General features: G+C 34.2%; 1 protein-coding gene across 2 annotated transcripts in view; it reads left to right on the top strand.

The window, feature by feature from the left end:
• Positions 1-19,955, top strand: part of CWF19L2 (CWF19 like cell cycle control factor 2) — a 121,292-nt gene extending 101,337 nt beyond the window's left edge. For both annotated transcript variants that reach the window (XM_051986920.1, XM_051986921.1), the window contains exons 16-18: positions 1,431-1,511; positions 8,718-8,819; positions 17,888-19,955. In XM_051986920.1, the coding sequence (XP_051842880.1) occupies positions 1,431-1,511; positions 8,718-8,819; positions 17,888-18,025 (321 nt within the window). In that variant the 3' untranslated portion in view covers positions 18,026-19,955. The remainder of the gene's footprint in view (positions 1-1,430; positions 1,512-8,717; positions 8,820-17,887) is intronic.
• The last annotated feature ends 2,294 nt before the right edge of the window (positions 19,956-22,249 follow it).

Genomic DNA, 22,249 nt, shown 5'->3' with positions numbered 1-22,249 from the left:
CCATGATGACTTTGTAATTGATTGACTCATGGCCTACCAGATAATAAACATAATTCATTTATATTGTCTGATATAATTTCTTGTTAGAATTGTATACTGCTCTCTTCCCTCCACTCAATCATTCATTTTATTACTAGAGATACAATTACTTGCTTTTGATGAAATGTTTGTATTTTATAAAATCATAATATATTAGAGCTTGAAAAGACCCAGAATTATTCTAATATGACTCCCTCATAGTGGAAAGAAGCAAGCTGAGTCTGAGAAATTGATTTACCTGGGACTACAAATATTTACATATTTGCTTTTGATGAAATGTTTGTATTTTATAAAATCATAATGTATTAGAGCTTGAAAAGACCCAGAATTATTCTAATATGACTCCCTCATAGTGGAAAGAAGCAAGCTGAGTCTGAGAGATTGATTTACCTGGGACTACAAATATCTACATATCTAGGACTCACATTCATATCTGGAAGACTCTTGGTACACAGTCTTTTCCATTTTAATGTTAAAGAGCTTTTAGAAGATGTTTTTTAAGTACATGTCCTTGATACAGGGAACTATAGTAATTTAATAGAATTAAATTATACTATTTGAGTCTTTATTAAGAACAAAGATTTAGAAATGGAAATTTCCCAACGATCATTTAATTCTATTCCCTTATTTTTTAAATGAAAAATATAATCCAGAAATGTTAAATAATTAGCACAGGCTATACAAATAGGAAGAAGCAGAAAGAATATTTGAACCTATGTCCTTTGACTCCAAAATCAGCACTGTTTTATATATTATCTCATATTATGATTTCATGTTGAGATATTTTCAGTTTGAATAGGAAAATTCTACAAAATGGGAATGGAAATAATTTAGTTTTTGTCATATTCTCTGTCAGTTATTTGTCTTAGCATCAAGTAATTTATGACCTTTTTGATCCAGGAAGAAGTGCCAGATTTAAATTCCTGAATATTTCCTGTTTTTTTTTTTTTTTTCAAATTTCCCCCTTTAATTTTCTACTTTATTATATAGGTAGAAATAATCATGTGGCTTTGAGTGCCAGTGATGATTTGTAAGGTAATTTTTCAAATATTTGAAAAATGAGCTCAATTGATTAAACTAATGAATTCATATGAATAGATTTCTCTGAACACGAATATGATGACCTTTTACATTTAATATTAAATTGAAAATTCTTATTAAAAATAATTATATTATGAAATGTTGGGTGAGTATTAAAAGTTAAGAAGTCAGTTCAAGACAGTAATTTCTGATTTTTAAAATATTTAAACCTCATAAAAATAATTTCAAGTAACTAAATTAAGTCTTATGCAGAACAGTAGTCCTATTGACAGTTGGCATTATTTCATTTTAAATTGTTTGTCATATTTATTTCTATATCATGTTTTTAATTTTCAAAATAATTTTTTTAGAAAGCTATAATGGAATCTGATGAAGAGTGGTCTATGAACAAAAAGTTAATTGATCTGTCTTCAAAAGATATCCGAAAGTCTGTAAGTATCTGCCTTATTTCTTATTAGTGGTTTCTAGATATAAAACTTCTAAAATATTTTGACTCTTCATTTATGGGGACACTTACCCCATAGCTCCTATACCTACATAGTAGAATTAACTTATGCATAAGATATCATTCACGTATGAATATGTTAAATACCCATTCTCAGATAAAAGGAAAGTTAGAGATCATTTAATCCTAACCACTTATTTTTGTAGAGAAAGAAAATGACAAGTGACTTGCTTTGGGCCACATATCTAGAAAGTAATAGAATTGGCATCAGAATTTGAGTTTTCAGAATTCTATATCAAGTATTCTCTCTTGTGTTTCAGATCTGGATTTTTTTTTTTTTTTTTTTTTTTTGCCTTTTGTAATTTTGTAATGACCGCATATTTAAAATCAGCTGGAGTCAGGAATTCAGGTTAAGGGAAAAATCTTCAATATTTATTGAAGTGAAGAGGTGAATAAAGATTGAGATAGCAATATGGGCAAGAAAGATTGCTATAGCAATGTGGGCAGCTGTGACAGGAAGCCAGCTAACAGAGAGCGATCTGACTTGAGCAAACCGGCGCAATAACAAATCCCAAAAGTCTCTCCTTCCCCTTCCTTTTCCACTCCCCTGCCTCCACCCACCAAAATCGTCATTTCCTATACAACACATCAGGACTTACAACATATCAGGACTTGCACAAAGAGTGGGCGGGGCCATTCTTTCTCCAAGCTTATATATTAATAGAGTATGGTCCAATTACTATTTAGCCTCATGTACTTGGGACCTCAGTGCATCAACTCAAGCCTCAGCCCATTACATCCTTTGGCACTTATCTCCTAATGACTTAAAAAGGAAAAGTTTTATTGATGTATAGTGCTTTTTAAAAAACATTGTGTCTTTTTGGATCATATTATGATGTGTATACAAAAATGTTGGTTTAAAATTTTGTTTCGTTTTCTGGGCATTGATATGGGAAAGAAAGGGAAGGCTGAATGGTTTAAAAAAAGAAGAAAAAAAAAGAAAAGAAAAAATATTCTTAACTTACAACGGTATAAAATCAGAAGGCAGGTCAAATTTGGCCCAGTGCTTAGCCCAGTGCTGGGCACATAGTAATTTACTTAACTTATTGACTGACTGACTAGCCCATGGGCCAATTTGCTAACCATCATTTTATAAATCATAAACATTTATTCATCATCTGCTCTACCAGGAACTGTATTTGGTGCTGGTTTTGTATAGACAGTTTTTTTATTTAAAAACACTTTGTAAATGAATAGCTGCTGCTACACTCCAGAGCTCATGGTGTGACAGCACCATGAATGAGAGGAGCTTCGTTATTCTTCCCAGGCAGGTCAGCAAGTCAGTAAGCATTAAGGACCTACTATGTGCCAAATATAAGGAAAGGCAAAAGATAGTTCCTATCCCAGAGGAGATAACAATCTATTAAGGAAGACAGCATGTAAATGAATATGTACAGACAAGTTATATGCAGGGAAAATAACAAATAATGAACAGAAGGATGGTTACTTCGATTTAAGAAGGATTGGGAAAGGTTTTGGTAGAAAGTGGGATTAAGATAGAAGTCAAGAAAGTCAGGAAGTAGAGATGAAGAGGGATACTTGTTGAAAATATCTTATTCAAGAAACCCCAGAGGCCAAAGTCATTGAATTCAAGAGTCCTGTCTAAGGAGTAAAGTTGTTGCTTCTTTCTTCGTCTTCGAAGAAGACCATGATGGCAGGGAGATGATGCTGTGACAGGCAAGTGAATTAGATTTAGGTGAGGGAGAGCTGGACAAAGCTGCTGGCTTCACTTTCCCCTCCTCATCAGCACAACCAGAAGTGGCCCTGGATGCAGTAGGAGACCTTGGTCTTTTTAAGCTAAATTATTTAACCGGTCTCATATATATGTATATATTTTAATTATTTCTTTCTTTCTTCCTTTTTTTTTTTTTTAATAGCCTTTTATTTACAGGTTATATGTATGGGTAACTTTATAGCATTGACAATTGCCAAACCTCTTGTTCCAATTTTTCCTCTCCTTCTCCCCACCCCCTCCCCCAGATGGCAGGATGACCAGTAGATGTTAAATATATTAAAATATAAATTAGATACACAATAAGTATACGTGACCAAACCGTTATTTTGCTATACAAAAAGAATCGTGCTCTAAAATATTGTACAATTAACCTGTGAAGAAAATAAAAAATGCAGGTGTGCAAAAATATAGGGATTGGGAATTCAATGTAATAGTTCTTAGTCATCTCCCAGAGTTCTTTCGCTGGGCATAGTTGGTTCAGTTCATTACTGCTCCATTGGAACTGATTTGGTTCATCTCATTGCTGAGGATGGCCAGGTCCATCAGAATTGATTATCATATAGTATTGTTGTTGAAGTATATAATTGTTGGAATTCAAATGTTGGAGTTCTTGTTCTTCTCAAAACCCAGCCGGTTTAGCTTAGAGCCCTCCGAATATCTCCAAATCCAAAGGTTCTGGTCCTTCAGCCTCTGCCTCTGCTTTCTTCAGCCTCCAACCAGCACAGAGATGGAATGAATCTCTTGTTTCCTTCACTTGGGGCTCGGCTAGCTTTCTGGGGAGTCTTTCAGACCAGCTTGGTCTCAGTGGGGGAAGTGTAGGAGCCCAGCCACCAACTCCTCTCCAATGCAGCTGAACTCTCTTCTGCGACCAGCCAGCCAAGTGGAATATATATTCTCTCTTGCCTTGCCTCGTAGAGAGGGCTTCTGATGTAACTCTGCTGAAATCTGACCGAGAGCCTCTGTCTGTTTCTTTTATCCAAGAGGGAGGAATTGTGGGATACGAAAGAGAGGGATTATGGGCTTTCTCCCATAGTGCTCTCTGGCCCAAAGAGCTTCAAGGGAGGTGTGAACTCATAAAGGTACAAAGTTTACTTTGTGAATCTGGCATACTTGTGAACTCCAATGAGTAAAGGTGTGAACACAAGCCTGGTATTAATTAGTCCTACTTAGTACCTTGTTTCAGGTTCTGCCCAAAACATCTTCTTGTAAGATTAGATCAACTCTAATTAGTTAGCAGTTTGTAAGGATTCCAACATATAATGATCTCCTGGCCCTGCTCGTTTCACTCAGCATCAGTTCGTTTAAGTCTCTCCAGGCCTTTCTGAAATCATTCTGTTGGTCATTTCTTACAGAAAATAATATTCCATAATATTGATATACCACAATTTATTCAGCCATTCTCCAATTGATTGGCATCCACTCAGTTTCCAATTTCTGGCTACTACAAAGAGAAGCCATACATATATTAATTTGGAATGTTATAAACTAACATTTTTAATTTATTTTGTTAAATATTTTCTAATTACATTTTAATCTAGTTCATCAGCCCTCTGGAGTGTGGAGGGTTTGACATCTAGACCCACCTCCCAAGTATTGCTACTAGAATTCATTCCACAGAATCTTATTCTCTGTTCCTTTCCCCCCATGGAACCAATTTTAATAGATGGAAAAGGGTTGGTTTCTCATGTCTGGGACTGTATTGAAGTATATACATTTCTATCCTTTATGCTTGGAATTAGCTCTCATTTTCCCATGTGTTAAAAAAGCTAGCTAGGTTGAATAGTACTATAGTTATACTGCATTGTGTAACTCAGGTTTTTTTGAGTTGGTATCATGCTATATGATGATTTTTCTATGAAAAAAGATTCTTAACTCTGATAGTTGACCTTAAAATGAACTTTATAATCAAGACATGTTCATAAGTTGGGGATTGGCTTTTAGATCAGTAAACATTAATTATTGTGCCATATGGTCTCTAATTTCTTAAAAAAAACAAAACAAGTAAAATGCATAGAAATGCTAATAGAAATTTTGGTTATTTTTCAAAAAAATAATTTTTCTTGTACATGTTACATGATGAGGATGGATTTATTGCTCATCAAGAGAGGAGAAATAAGAACATGTCACATGTCTTTGTTGTTATTGATAACTCACAAATTTCTGAGAGTGTTGTGTAGCAGTAGCAAATATTTTAAAGGGATATTTTAAATTAAAATTTTCTTATTCTTATAATAGCTTTGCTTTTTATCAGTATTTTTTGGGAAAATGTGGCAATCAGTACTTACTTTTAAATGAAAATGAACTCTGGGTGGATGCTGAAATTAAGTAGACATTCAGATCTTATACTGTTGATTTAATCAGCACTTCAGAAGATCTGATTTCATCATTTAGAAACTCTTTTTGCCAGCACAAATCACACCTTCTTTTTACCTTAATAGATTATTTTTATGTCTTTCCATGGCCAAAAAACTGTACTAGTGAACCATTGTTGTGATGATAAAAATTCAGTTAACACAAATGAAAAATAATACCATTTGCTTTAAGAGTATAAATTAAAAGTTAAGAAAATAAATTATTGGAGTTTGTTATGGGCCAGAACTCTGAAACAAAGGATTCTTAAAAGGAACTAAGTCAGTGGAATTGATAGAGACAATAGTTAGCTAATTTAGCATGATTCAATATGATTGATTTAATCCTACAAGGAGATAGTTATGAGCCAGAACTTAAACAAGGTACTAAGTGGAATTGAGGACACAATGATTAAATCTAGTAGTGATATAATGATTGGTTTGTACTCAGTGTGTAGCATATAAGCTAGAAGCCTCAGCCAGGAAGATTCAGAAATTCAGAGACAAGCGGACAGAAGGCTGGAGGCTGAAAGCTAGAGCACAAACCCTTGGACTCAGACAAATTCATCCCATCTCACACTGTCTTGGTAGCAGGCTCTCTTCCTTTGCTTCCCCACTGAAACCAAGACTCTGGAAGGCCTCCAGAGAACTAGCCAAGGCCCAAGTGAAGGAGATGAGACTTTAAAAGAGATAATAAAGGATTTGGACTTTAAAATCTGGTTACACTTGTGGTGACTAACGAACTGAAACAAAGGCTGCTCCCAGAGACCCCAAGGAAACCGAAAGAGAGAACATTACATTTTAGAGAGAACATTACAGATTACAGGTGTTAACTTCTTTATCGTGCTCTCATTGGGCATACTTTGGGAGTGTCCTAGGCAGGGAAATGAACCAAATGATCTCTTTACAAATCCTTCAACTCTTGGATTTTTTATATATCTCTGATAAAGTCATAAAAACTTGAATATGGGAATAATTCTAAAGGAGTTAATAAGTTTCCAGTGTCTTTCTAAATGATTAAAGTGTATCTGAGCATGAACTGTTACACACTTGAGTTATTCTGACATTATTTTCATTTCTGTCCGCTTAATAATAGACAAACTTCTTTCTAAAGCTCTATGCCCTTTCTCATTCCACAGAATATTGTGTCTGCTTGCTTCATTGGTTATGTAACCTACTGCTGATAAAAATTTGTCTTTTCTCACTGGTAGATTCTTGATCTGTTGTAATTTCTAAGGCATAAGAATCATTGATGTTATTTATAACAATCTATAAGCTTAACAATTTTTTAGTGTTTTTATATTTTTCTTTCATGACTTGAATCCCTATCTTTGGTCTTTTGGCTTTTTTTTTTTTTTTAATAGTATAATAAATGGAGGGAAGGATAGCAACTTTGGCCCAGTGGCTTTCATTATTCATTATTCATTATTAGACTATAATGCACAATGATATCAAAAAAAAACTGCCTTAAAATCTATCTTCAGTAACTAGCTTTTTTCCCCTGATACAGTTGGGGTTAAGTGACTTGCCCAGGGTCACACAGCTAGTGAGTGTTAAGCGTCTAAGGCCAGATTTGAACTCAGAACTCAGGTCCTGATTATAGGACTGATACTCAAGCCACTGTGCCACCCAGCTGTCCCACTCTGTATTTTTAAAATGAGTTATTGAGGAGCAGGTAGGTGACGCAGTGGATAGCGCACCAACCCTGAAGTCAGGAGGACCTGAGTTCAAATGTGACTCTAGACACTTAACATTTCCTAGCTGTATGACCCTGGGCAAGTCACTTAACCCCAATTGCCTCAGCCAAAAAAAAAAAAAATACAAAGAGTGACTCTTTAGGGGAGTTTTAGCTTCATCAGGAAATTAACACAAAATAACAGCTTCAGGAAGTCAACATAAGATAGTTGAAATCATGGAAATTCTTCATTATATGCTTTTAAGTTTATAAAAAATATTTTTATAGTCAATTCATAATCATTGATGTAGATACTAGTGATGCAGATCACCAGCCACCCAGACCATTTTTTCCTGTGTGTTTTTTGTCTCTGTCTTCCTATAAGTCCTCTGTGAAACACATACCAAAAAAGTTGAGGGCCTAACTTTTCATTTTTAATATTGCATAAGTATCACTTCAGTTTTCAGGAAGTCAGCCTATTATTCCTCATTTTTATTATATGACCAGTTTCATCCTTTTCTGACTATACCCTTATTAGGTGATATATTTAAAGCTGAATCTCATGAATATCATCATTTTTAATATTGTCTAGCTTGCTTATCATGTGTCTTTCCATTGTTCCTTAGTTTGCTTGCAATTTTGATTCTTCAGAAATTGTGGAGTTTTGGGATTTGCAGCTCTTTAGCATCACTAGAAGGATATTGATGTTAAAAAGAATTTTAAAAAATTTTGGTGAATACCTTGGAATCATAGAAGTTATATGTAATTTTCCAAATGCAATTGAGTTACTCTGTTCTTTTTATTTAATTCTGGATCCAACCATTTCTTACTACTTTGAGAAAACTATTTAACCCTTTGCATCTTATGTTTCCTCAAAAATAAAATAAAGAGAAATGAGTGAAGTAGACAATCTGTAAAGTATCTTCCAACTCTAAATTCTTAATCCTATTATTCTTGTCTTAGTCACTTTTAATAGAATATGAATATTATTTATTAAGACATACAATTTGAGAAAATAGTGAATATATGAAATGGTTAGTGATTTATTATTCTCCTGGCATTCAGGCTCCTTATGGAGAATAGAACCAGAAAGAATTAATTTCAAATATAAGTGAGAGATTTAGAATGTCATATCCTAATAAAAAGTTGAGGCAGGCTTACCCAGAAAGTTAGGCTTCTTAGGCAAATCTCTTTCTCTAAAGATCCTTAAGATAGAGAGAGTTATCTTTGGAGATGAAATGGAGATGGTGATAGGTGGAGGGACTTGCAATAAATATATCCATGTTAAAGACTAGGTGATTGCTTTTATACTCTTGTATATTTATACTTCTTTTGTCAATGTTCATTTTTAACAAATAATCTCTTTGTATTTAGGTGCCCAGAGGTCTGCCTTACTTCTCTGTGGATTTTGGTCTTCAAGGAGGCTTTGCCCATGTTATTGAAGACCAGCAGAAGTTTCCTCATTACTTTGGAAAGGTATTAACATGCTTACAAATTGATAGTATTCTAGAAATTAACATTTCAGAAGGATCTTTTAAAAAAGTATTTTGGTCTGTTATACTTACTGTACAGTGAAAGGTGGAGAAAGTCATATTTAAAAAAAAATTTTTTTTTATTATAGCTTTTTATTTACAAAACATATGCATGGGTAATTTTTCAACACTGACTTTGCAAAACCTTCTGTTCCAAATTTTCCCCTCTTTCCCCCATCCCCTCCCTTAAATGGCTGGTATTCCAGTACTTGTTAAAATATATGTTAAATTCAATATATGTATACATATCCATACAGCTATCTTACTGCACAAGAAAAATTGTATCTAGAAAGAAAAAAAAACTGAGAAAGAAAACAAAATGTAAGCAAACATCTACAGAAAGATTGAAAGTGCTCATTTTGTGGTCCACACTCAGTTTCCATAGTCCTCTCCCTGGGTATAGATAATTCTCTTCATTACCGAACATTTGGAACTGGTCTGAATCAATTCATTGTTAAAGAGAGCCATCCATCAGAATCGATCATCTTATAATCTTCTTGTTGCTATGTACAATGATCTCCTGGTTCTGCTCATTTCACTCATGTAAGTATCTCCAGACCTCTCTGAAATCATCCTGCTGGTCATTTCTTACAGAGCAATAATAGTCCATAACATTCATATACCATAATTTACCCAATCATTCTTCAATTGATGGGCATCCATTCATTTTCCAGTTTTTAGCCACTGTAAAAAGGGCTGCCACAAACATTTTTGCACATACAGGTCCCTTTCCCTCCTCTTTGGGATATAAGCCCAGTAGTAACACTGCTGGCTCAAAGGGTATGCACAGTTTGATAACTTTTTGAGCATAGTTCCAAATTGCTCTCCAGAATGGTTGGATTCGTTCACAGTTCCACCAACAATGTATCAGTGTCCCAGTTTTCCCATCCCCTCCAACATTTGGCCTTATCTTTTCCTGTTATCTTAGCCAATCTGAGAGGTGTGTACTGGTATCTCAGAGTTGTCTTAATTTGCATTTTTCTGATCAATAGTGATTTGGAGCATCTTTTCATATAGATTATATCTTTTCTAACTTGGAAACTGGAATAGCTAAATTCCACTTAACTCTGATTTTCCTGGCTGATCCTTTTGTATTTAAGAGATCCTTGCTTGTCTTTATCGTCAGAATTATTTGTTAGGTTAATTTGCAAAACCAAGAGGAATGATCTTAATGGGACAGATGCTTGAAATCCAAACTAACAGCTTCTTCCTCATTATTGTTGGTTTGTCAAAGGCTTATCAGTGGCTCTGATAAAAGAAACCTTCACTCAGTGCATCAGAATATGTTTGATTGTAAGCTTTTAGTGCTGGAAAAGAATAGAGAGTGTATTGTTTTTAAAAATTAAAATCTTTTTACTTTTTTACTTAGAATAAAATTTCCAGTGTGATAAGAAATCATGGTTTCAGAAGGAATTTTACATGGCCAACTTATAAAATACTGTGAATATATTTAAAAATAAACCTAATATTGTGGTGAAGAGGAGACTATATTATTCATGTTTTAGAAAGTATATCAGTTTGAGAATGTCATTGCCAAACCAAATTATTTGGTTTTTTACAACACATACTATTTAAAGTTAAAATTTTTTTTTTCCATATTTGAAGTTATTTTGGGTGATGGTTACAATAGCTCATAATACTTTCCCTATCTTGGATCTCCAAAAGATTCCCATTAGCTTGCTAGTAAGGGAAACTTTTATTTTCTAATAAGCAAAATTGAATATGTGATGTTAGGTGGTTGGTAAGAAACCAGACCTTATGATCATCATTTATTGGTACTTAGTAAAATAACAGTTTGGAAAATGTAGAACACTTGTTTTGCAGTCAGAGGATCTACATTGAAATCCAGACTCTGGTACTTACTGTTTATATGCAAATCCATGGGCCTCAGTTTTCTCATCTATAAAATGATGAGATTCAATTAGGTAGACTCCAAGGTACCTGTGAGCCCATGAATTTGTCCAGTGAATATTTATTAAAATTTGAATTTTATATAGAAAAATTTAGTTCACCCAATGCAGTGAACTGTTTCATATATCTCTTACAAGCTCTAGCAATTGGAGAACCTTTCAGTCATTCTCTTAGAATCTTATCCTTTTTTCACCTTGGCTCCTGATTCTCCCTGTGAATTGTTTTCACTGTTGCTCAGATTTATGCTAATCTCTTTCCCATCAACCAACTAAAGCAGTTTATAGCTTCTTCACCATCTACAATTCACAGATAGAAAATACTAACTACTCTGAAGTCCTCTTAAATTGAAGCTTCAAAGCTGCTAAATAGGCCACCAGAGGGAATTAAAGTTCTCATTTTCATTTTTATTTCATATTTTCTGGTCCTTTCTCTTTTTCAGTCAATCAGTTATCAAGAACTTCATTAAGTTCTTGCCATGTATTAAACTTTGAGACTATAGAAGTCAAAATGAAATAGTTTTCTTAGGGAACTTATAATATGATCACAGAGATAAGATGTATAAGTACATGAATAATTTAGAAAAAAATAAATAGAAGCATCTTGGGACAATGAAAGTCTGTGTGTGAAAGGAAATTGTGTCTTATGGGGATGATGGAATACATGGCTAGCATGGCTAGTTCAAAGACATGGAGATGGTATGAGAGTGTGGACAAATGAATAGATGAATGAATGGACAAAAAAAGATTTATTAAATACTTAAAGACCCCATGCTAAATACATAGGATACAATTAACAAAGTAGCATAGTCTCCCCTCTCAAGTAGCTCATAGTTACTATGTGGGAATAACCAAATATTGAAGTTTTAAGCTACCAAACATATGGAAAAGCCCCACTAGTTCTTATGCCATTGCAAAACAATAGTTCAACTTCTCTGATACTATTTCCTTATAAAAAAACAATATCTGTTTCTTATTGTTGAGCCATTCTACAGTACTAAGGTGATGAGAACTTTTTTCTTAGACCTTTAGTAGCTGAAGCAATTGCCAAGTTGCATTGCCATAAAGCTTATCCCCCTGCACTGTGGTTTTTGTTGCTGAGCTGGAAACAATGTGGGTGGACTGGGGGATGCTGCTGTTCTTGTCTTGTCTTGTGTTTACCTACCCATTGGTGGTAGAATTATAGTGGGAGCAGTCTATCAAAAAGGATGGGAGGTAATGAGTACAAGAGTGGATGTGGAAAGGTTGACCTTAGCAAGAAGGGCCACTTTTGCATCATATGACATGGTTGAGCATGTCAGCAATTTATGAGATGAGGGAATTGGGAAAAGATGAGCGAATTGGGAAAAGATGAGCAAAAAGTATTGATTTTTCTCTGTAAATTATGAGCTCAAGTATGACCTCAGATAAGAGGTAGGTGGGAGCTTGCATACAGAAGATTTGGAAGAGCCATTGTAGATAGTTGTAGAGGGCTGAAACTATTGAGTCAATGCACTGAGGTCAGGATGGCCGAGCACTTGAGGCTAATTACCGATTGGACAGTACTCTATGGGCATATGCTTGGAAAATGGTCCTTTCCACTATCCTGTGCTGGCTCAATGATTGGTGTATACAGAGGATTGTAGGAGGGATTAGGGAGTGGAGTAAGACTAGCCAGAGTCATTCTTTGGCGGTAGACGAGGGAGAAGGTGGTTGCGGAGATTCTGCTTCCACCCTGTTCAATCCTGCGTCTAAGACCAAGAATAAAGACTAAGGACTTTTGCTTATCCTGACTCCGGCTGATTCTGAGATATCTGGGGTGCTAGCACGGTCGTCACAGTGATATAATCATTGAGAAGAAATAAAAGTATTGCCTTGCTGCAATGAGGCCCCAATTGAGATAACATGAATTGTAGGTGGATGCAGTCAGAGTGGCTTCTGACTCTAGGTCCATTCAGCAGCATAGGAGTAGAGTTAGAACAGGTGGATGTAAGGAGAATTGGGGTTTGGCAAGGAATTAAGTGACACTAGGGTAAGAGAACAGTCTTTAAGAGAAGATGATAATATAGAGATGATCTGATTAACCCAGGATTTGAGACAAGATGGGAGGAGAGTGTTGCCCAATGCAGAGGCAAGTTTCATGATAAAGACAAAGAATAGTCTTGAAGGAGTAAAGAATATACAGAGAGGATATGTTAAGAACCTATGCTTGTAATAAAGAATGTTGGAGTTCTTGATTGTTGAAGTAGAACTTATAGATATTAGCAAGATCAAGAGTGATCATCATTGTATGTTAATGAGATAAAATAGAAAAGTAGTAGGTCATGAGAGTTGAGTACACTGAGGAGCCTAAGGCTTAAGGTGTTTGAATCATAGACTAATCATAAACTTGAGAGCTGGGAGAAACCTCATTTGCCATCTAGTTCATTCTGTATGTGAAAGGGATTTTCATTATGATATACACAGCAAGTAATTGTAAAGAGCTTCCTTAAAGAATTTCCAAAAGGGAAAAAATGTACCTTTTCTTGAGCCAACTCATTCTTTTTTTTTTTTTTTTTTTTTTTTTTTTGCTGAGGCAATTGGGGTTTAAGTGACTTGCCCAGAGTCACACAGTTAGGAAGTGTTAAGTGTCTGAGGCCAAATTTGAACTCAGATCCTCCTGACTTCAGGGCTGGTGCTTTATCCACTGCACCACCTAGCTGTCCCCAACTCATTCTATTTTTAGTTAATTCTATTTATTAGAAAGTTTTTTCCTCATATCCAGTCTAAACTTGCCTTTTTGCACTTTCTATCCATTATTTTTGGTTTTGTTCTTTGGAGCCGCCAAAAGGAGCAATCGAAATCTTCCTCCACGTGACAGGTCTGCAGATACTTGAAGATTGATACTTTATCCCTTCTGATACTATCCCCAAGCACATCCACTTTTTTCAACCAATCCTAATTTGTTATGAGCTCAGGATGTTTCAAACTTTGTGCCCAAAGCTGACCACAGTATTCCTGGTAGGACATAAGGAAGACAGACTACAATAGGACAGTCACCTTATTTCTGGAAGCTAAGTTCCTCTTATGTCATGTTGTAACTTCCCTAATGTCACTAACTTTTCTAGCTGCTATATTTCATAATTGGCTCATAGAGCTTGAACTTCTAAAACTCCTAGCTCTCTTTTTTAGAACAATTGCTTATCCATGTCTGCTGTCTTGTGAAGTTGATTTTTCATTTCTCTCTACTGAGTTTTAACTTAATAGATTCAGAATGTTTTTTAACATGCTAAAAACTTGATTCTTACAATACAAGGTAGTAAAGAATTATAGTAACTTTGTGTTTAACAAATTTAAAGTTTTAAATTTTTGAGACAAGAATTCATTATTTGGGTAAAAATCGTTGGAGAGTTGATAAGCAGTAAGGAGAGATTGGGCATAGATCAAGATCTTAAACCACCTACCAAAATGATAAAAATGGATATAAAGCTAGATATAAAAGGAGATGTCACAAGAAAATTAGGACATGAAACATTACCTATAAGATTTATGGATAAGAAAACACTTTATGACTAAATAATACGGAGAAAGTATTATAGGATGTAAAATGGATAATTTCAATTATATTAAATTAAAAAGGTTTTGTACAAATAAAACAAAGATAGTCAAGATTAAAAAGAAAGGTCTCCTTTTTCTTTTTTCTTTTTCTTATTAAAGCTTTTTATTTTCAAAACATGCATGGATAATTTTTCAAATTAACCCTTGCAAAACCTTGTGTTCCAATTCCCCCCTCCCCACCTCCTCCCCTATATGGCAAGTAATCCAGTATATGGTAAAAATGGTAAAAATATATGTTAAATCCAATATATGCATTTATATTTATATAATTTTCCTCCCACACAAGAAAAATTGATTCAAAAAGGAAAGAAAATAAAATACAGCAAACAACAAAAAGAATGAAAATGCTATGTTGTGATCCACACTCAGATTCTATAGTCCTCTCTTGGGTGTCTCTCCAGGTCTCTCTGAAATCATCCTGATGATTGTTTCTTATAGAACAATAATATTTCATAACCTTCATATACCATAACTTATTTAGCCATTCTCCAACTGATGGGCATCCACTTAGTTTCCAGTTTTTTGTCAGTACGAAAAGGGCTGCTACAAATATTTTTGCATATTTGGGTCCCTTTCTCTCCTTTATGATCTCTTTGGATTACAAGCCCAATAGAAACATCAAAGGATATGCACAGTTTGATATCTCTTTGGCCATGGTCCCAAATTGCTCTCCAGAATGGTTGGATCAGTTTACAATTACACCAACTATGTATTAGTGTCTCAGTTTTTCCTCATCCACTCCAGTATTCTTCATTATCTTTTCCTGTCATGTTGGCCAGTCTGAGATTTGTGTAGTGGTTCCTCAGAGTTATCTTTGTTTGCTTTTCTCTGATCACTATTAATTTAGAGTACCTTTTCATATGACTAGAAATAGTTTCAATTTCTTCATCTGAAAATTCTCTGTTCATATCCATTGACCATTTATCAATTGGAAAATGGCTTGAATTCTTATAAATTTGAGTCAGTTCTCTATACACTTTAGAAAGAGTCTCATTTCTTAAATATATAAAAAAACTGTCAAATTTATAAGAATGAGTCATTCCCCAATTGATAAGTGGTCAAAGAATAAACACACAGTTTTTCAATGAAGAAATCAAAACTATTTATAATCATATGAAAGAATGCTCTAAATCATTATTGATTAGAGAAATGCAAGTTAAAACAACTTTTGAGATAACATCTTATACCTATCAGACTTTCTAGAATGATAGATAGCCTTCAGTTGAGGAATGGCTAAACAAGTAGTAGAATATTGATTGTGATGGGATATTTCTGTGTTATAAGAAATGATGAGTTGGATTTATTTTAGAAAAACATGGAAAGACTTACATGAAATAACAAAAAGTGAAATGATCTCTACCAAGAGAATGTTGTACATAGCAACAGCAATATTATCATATAAAGAATAACTTTTAATGATTAATTCATCTTGAGTATCATAAATAGTCAAATCAACTAAGATGTAGTTCACCTCCAGAGAAAGAACTGATAAATAGAAGTATGCATAGTATGGTTTACACACATGCGTGTGTCTGCATGCACATCCACACCCACACACCCACATACACCCACACACATATTTTTAATTGTTTTCTTCTCTAGGGCAGAATGAAGAGAGAGAGAGAAAGAGAGAGAGAGAGAAATGCACAACAAAGGGCAAAAGAAAACTTAGAAGAAATAACAAAAAATCATAGTATCTTTGAGAACAATATATAGTATTTGTTATATAGTGTTTTTATAGAAAAGTAAAAGTGAAATAATAATTCATGGTTTTATATTGTATCCTCTGTATTATGCTGTATACATGGAAATATCCTTTTTTCCCCCCTCTTTTGTATTTAAGTTCAAAATGAGTGAAAAAAAAGAAAAAAGAAATCATTGTTTTTACTCCTCACTGTCATCCAGTGTTGACTATTCCTTCAAATTTAGCATCTATCTGAAAATTTGATGAGCATACCATTTTTGCTTATGTATAAATTGATATCAACCCCATATAACTTTTGATTCTTCCACTAACCTAACGTTGTCTTCTAGTCTCCAGATTCTTAAGTATGTGGTTTTTGATCCCAGATGTAGTCTCATAACTGAATGTAGGAGTTGTGAAATTATGATCAATTATTAGTAAATGCTTGATTTATACACCTATTTTATATTTCTATATAACCAGAATCTCAGGCAAAAAGTGGTCACAAAGAAAAAGTTTAAGAAGCCCTGCAGTGTACTTCTACTCATGTTATTCACAAGTAGAGCATGAGAGACTTGATTTTTTTTTTTTACACAGAGACTTTTCCTACAGTGTGTGCAAGGCACTACACTTGGTGTTATAGGCATAAAGATAAGGTTTATCCTTATTCTTGAAGAGCTTATAGCAAGATGATTATGTTCTTGAGTGTACGCCAATAGTGAAGAAAAGTAGTGGAATATCAGAGAAGAAAGTAGCTGAATCTTCAGAATTTCTGCACTTTATCAAAAAGGTTATTAGTCTGTATAATGATAGCAACACATTTGTACTGTTATCAAGAAGTGGCATAAATGACTCAATTTAAATTTCTCTGCCTTTCTTTTAACTATCAGTTAAAGCACTGGAAATACAAAGAAAAACAAAAGATAGTTCCCTAGCTTACAATCTGTTGGGAAAGACAACATACAAACAACTTTATACAGACAAACTATATAAGATAAACAGGATAAAATCAAAAGAAGGAAGGTACTAGAATTAAGAGGGACTGGAAAAAACTACCTGTAGAAGGTGAAATTTTAGCTTGGCCTTGAAGGAAGTTAGGGAAGCCAGGAGCTAAGACAAGGAGGGAGATCATTCCAGGCATGAGAGACAGAGAAAAGACCCAGAGCCAAGAGATGTAGTTTAGGTGACCAACAAAGGGTTAAGGTCCTTAGATCAAAAAGTATAAAGGGGATAAGGTATAAGGAAACTAGAAAAATGGAAAAAAGGGATCGAGAAGGATCCCTTTTAATGCCAAATAGGGGACTTTATTTCTGAGCCTTAAGGTGTTAGAGAATCACTGGAATTTATTGAGTATAGAGGTGACATAGTTGGAGCTGTGCTTTAGGAAAGTCACCTGTGCCTGAATCAAGAATGTACTGGAATGGGGAGAGACTTGGGGTAGGTAAGAATACAGCACTGATATTGATATATTCCAGGCATGAAGAGACAAGGGCCTGCAGTAGGGTGCTGGCTATCAGATTGGAGAGGATATACAGGCCTTGGCTGCCTTGGATTGGGGGGAGGGACAGCGTGTAAGAGATGATGATGAGAGAAGGAGGATATCCCCATTGTGTGCTAGAGCTTGCTAACAGGGAATGAAATGGAAGAATGATTCTCAACAAGACAAGAGAAGTGAAGGACCTAGAGAAAAATCAAAGGACCTCTTGAGTTAAGGAGACTTTAATCATGATTTTTTACTTGCCTTATTTATTTAAACATTGCTTTACTAAGGAAAATCACTTAAATTTTAATTTGTTCTTTGCACAAATAGTAATAACATTTTGTTTCTGCTTTCACTTAAATTAGGAAATTATTGGTGGTATGCTGGATGCAGAACCAAGACTTTGGAGGAAGGGAGTCAGAGAGAACTTCGATAACCAGAGGAAGAAAGTGCTACAGTTTGCTCAGTGGTGGAAACCATATGACTTTACCAAAAGTAAATGACTGTGGGAAGAGTGAATTTAATTAACTTGAAACTTTTCAATTCCTTCAGTGCCACTGCCATTTTCTCTTGACTATTTCAAACTCAAATGACAACCCTTAGGTCACAGAGAGGCAGGAAAGCATCAGCAGATCTGAAGATGTGAGATGGCAAGAATTGTTAGCCACCACCAGCAGTTGTCAACTGCAGCCTAATATCACTGCCTTATGCAGTTTTTTCACCCCTTTATTGTGATGACTTCTTTCTAGTGATCAAAGATTGAGTTTATCGAGAAACTAGCTCTCTGCTTATATTTTGTCCTGGTGAGGACTTGTAATTTTCTTGGTGAGTATACTGTCATATCACCCTTATATTCTACTTTAGAAGTAACTTCTGAAGGATGCAAATCATTGATCTAAAGAGGAGACGGGTGTTTCTGATTCCAAGTTACCATGCTCACGTAAGAGAGATAACTGAAGTTTTGGTTTAAAGCAAAAGCTAGCTTTTATTTTAAACTAGTGTCGCGCAATGCCATTCATTTAGTATGTAACTAAAAAGAATGTTTCCAAATGTACAAATGGAAAATTAAAGGCTGAAAATGAAAAAATCAACTACATTTGCATGAAATAAATTCAAAGTTATTTTTAATTCTGAATTTTTTTCAAACAGTATGTTATGATTTCATTATCTTTCAGTCTGAGTACTGCAAGAAATTGGGGTACAGAATTGCATCCAGGCACAGAATTTATCCAGGAATAAATGTTAGCTTATGTAAGAAGAGAATCTACAAATCATTAATGGAGAAATCCCCAAATATAAAGAACATCTTATGATATCAAATAATTATCAAAATTATTTTACTTCAGATTCCTTTAGAAAATACATATTAAATGCCTACTATGTATGAGGCACTGTAGATAAAGCTCAGTCCATGCTCTTGTGGTATTTAGAATCTAATAGAAAAAATATGCATACACGTATAACTATATACAGTAAAGAAGTCGATATAAAACAGAAGTCTAGGTATAGTTCTCTGAACAATGTGGAGGGAGCAATTCCCTAAAACTCATCTTGGAAGAAGAATGAAAAGGTTATGACAGGAAAGTCATCTAAATCAAGCCTTGATATTTCAAGGGAAGAAATTCAGTAGCTAGATATGAAAATATGGTGGTGGGAATAAATATCCATTTCAAATATATGTTAGGGTTGGTGAGATCAAGGGAGGAAAAAGAATATCAAGATGTGTTCTTGATATTGTATAAAGAAGGGAACTTCTTTAGATATTCAAACAAAATGATTACTTCAATTCACCAAATTTTTTTCAACTTCAAGGAACTATATTGGTCCCTATGGGTACAAATAAAGATGGAAAATCACCTCAAGAAACTTACATTGTGTGGGAAGAAAGTACATAGAATAAAATTAATATAGACTTTTGCACCAAGTTGATATAGTTACTACAGTATCATATTTTTTAAAGCTTTTTATTTTCAAAACACATGTATAGTTTTCAACACTCACCCTTGCAAAACTTTGTGTTCCAGATTTTTTTCCTCCTTCCCTTCCTCCTACCCTCTCCTTTAGATGGCAAGTTATCCAATATATGTTAAACAAGTGCAATTCTTCTATACATATTTCCACAGTTATCCTGCATAAGAAAATCAGATCAAAAAGGAAAAAAAAAATGAGAAAAAAAAAAGTGAAAATACTGTGTTGTCATCCACATTTATTCCCCACAATCCTTCCTCTGGGCTCTGTCCATCACAAGATCATTGTTAACTGGCCTCAATCACCTCGTAATATTCATTCATACCAAAAAGTAAATTGTGCCCTTCTTGTTTGTTTTGTTTGTTTGTCTCAGTTGAGAATTTTTTATTTCCCATGTAGTTGAAGATGAATTAGTGGTTTTTTAAAATGCCAGACTTGGAGTCAATAAAGGCCTACATTCCAATATTCATTTGAGAAACACTGGCTTCTTTTTTCACATTTATTTTATTTCTAGTTTATGGAATAAAAATAGTACAATAAAAAATATACAGTAAACTGCAAATGTTATGTACAGCTTGCTACTTATTTTAAATATATAATATTATTATGTAAATTATTTTCTTTTTCTTTATTCTCTTTGCCTTCCACCCCACTCTAAAGGTTGCTACCATTAGACACATATATAGGCATATAAATGCATACATATATTTAAATTAGTCTATACAAACTTCTATTTATCATTTCTTTTTCTGTATGCTGATAACATCTTTCTCATATGTCCTTTATAATTAATTTCGATATTTTTACTAGTCAAAATGTCTTATTCTCTATGTTCTTATAACAATATTTCTGTTACTAGAAACAATGTTCTCTTAGTTCTGCTTATTTCACTTTATTTTTTTGTGCAAGTCTTTCCATGTTTCTCTAAGATCTCTGATCTTATTATTTCTTACAGAGCAATGATATTCTGTCACAATCATATATGCAACTTGTACAAGCACTGCCCAATTAATGGACATCTCTGGAATTTCTGGTTCTTTGTCACCAAAAGAGTTATTATAAACATTCTTTGCTTTTTTCCCTCATCCTCTTTGAAAATGGATCTGGAGAGAAGCTATGTTAATAAGAGTGAGGCACATCATCTCTTTGAACCTCCTGCATCATCCATAAAATGGGGATAGTAATATCTGTACTACTTACTCACACATCTGTGAAACTCAAATGAGAAAATGAATATAAAGCACTTTGCAAGATTTATGTTGTTATACAAATGTCAGCTGTTATTCCCACTTCAAAGTGCTTTCAGCTAATGCCTCTCCCTCTAGAAATGTGAGTATATACCCTTTAATCAATTTTCAGAGAAAATAGTGATGGTTGGGAGAAAGGATAATCTAATATGAAATTGTGTTATTAGTTAAATTACAATCTTAATGACCTTTCTAAGCTAAATATTTAAATAATATTTAGCTTTTTATCATATACATAGCTTGTCCCAAATATAGACTAAATTATGTTCACATACAGCTAATGCAAAGATGGCATTGTTTAATCAGTATAGACAAGATATATAACTTCTAGAGACAAACATTTTAACACATTTAATAAGTATCTTATTGTGAAAAGCACCGAGTTAGGTTTTGGGGGAAAACAAGATTAGACAAGAGCTTAATATAGACACTCCAATCAAATAATGTTAAGATATAGGACAAATAATTTTAGTAGAGTAACACATACATGTATTATATATCAAAACTATTATGTACATTGTGAGGTTTGGAAAAATTAGAAGAGAAAGATCATTTACCAAGCTTGGATAACCTGGCATAAATTAAAAATAAATACTTCTTTTTTTTCTCAATTGCATTTTATTTTCCCAAATACATGTAAAGATAGTTTTCAACATTCATTTTTTGTAAGACTGTGTTCCGTTTTTTCGCTTCTTTCCATCCTCCCTAAGACATCAAGCAATCTGATATACATTAAACATGTGTAATCCTTTTTAAACCATGTTTCCTATTTGTAATTTTGTGCAACAAAAACAAAGGTGAAAATACTGTGTTTCGATCCACATTCATAGTTGATCATCACAAAATTTTGCTGTTATTGTGTACAATAGTTTCCTAATTCTATTCACTTTACTCAGCATCAGTTCATATAAATCTTCCCAGGCTTTTCTGAAATCAGCCTGCTGATCATTTCTTATAGAACAGTAACATTCCATTACATTTATATACCATGACTTAAGTCAGCCATTCCCCAACTGATGAACATTCACTCAATGTCCAGTTCTTTGCCACTACAAAAAGAGCTGCTACAAACATTTTTGTACATATGGATCCTTTTACCTGTTTTATGGTTTTTTGGGGATACACATCCAGCAGAAACACTGCTGGATGAAAGTGTATGCATAATTTGATAGCCTGTAGAGGGCTGAAACTGAATCAGACAAGACAGCGCTTAAAGCTAACTATTTCCTTTTGGTAGTAAGATAATCATATGGAAAGATTGGAGGGCTGAGGGAGAAAAGTGAGAGGCACTTAAAGGCACGACCAGGAGGAGAGAGGTTGGAGAGACTGGACTCCAGAATCCAGGATACATCTTTGGCAAGCCGCATAGCAGCTTGCTTACTTCCTTCACTTCTCCCCCTAGAGACCAAGGACTTAAATTTATCCTGATTGTGGCTGACCCTAAGGTCCTCCAGGGAGCTAGCCCATACTTTACAATTGCCCTTTGGTTATAGTTCCAAATTGCTTTCCAGA

The sequence above is a fragment of the Antechinus flavipes genome, chromosome 3 (genome assembly GCF_016432865.1).
Source record: "Antechinus flavipes isolate AdamAnt ecotype Samford, QLD, Australia chromosome 3, AdamAnt_v2, whole genome shotgun sequence".
In the NCBI taxonomy this organism is placed as follows: domain Eukaryota; kingdom Metazoa; phylum Chordata; class Mammalia; order Dasyuromorphia; family Dasyuridae; genus Antechinus; species Antechinus flavipes.
Note: the sequence above shows the minus strand (reverse complement) of the source record. Positions and strands in the feature narration are given on the sequence as shown.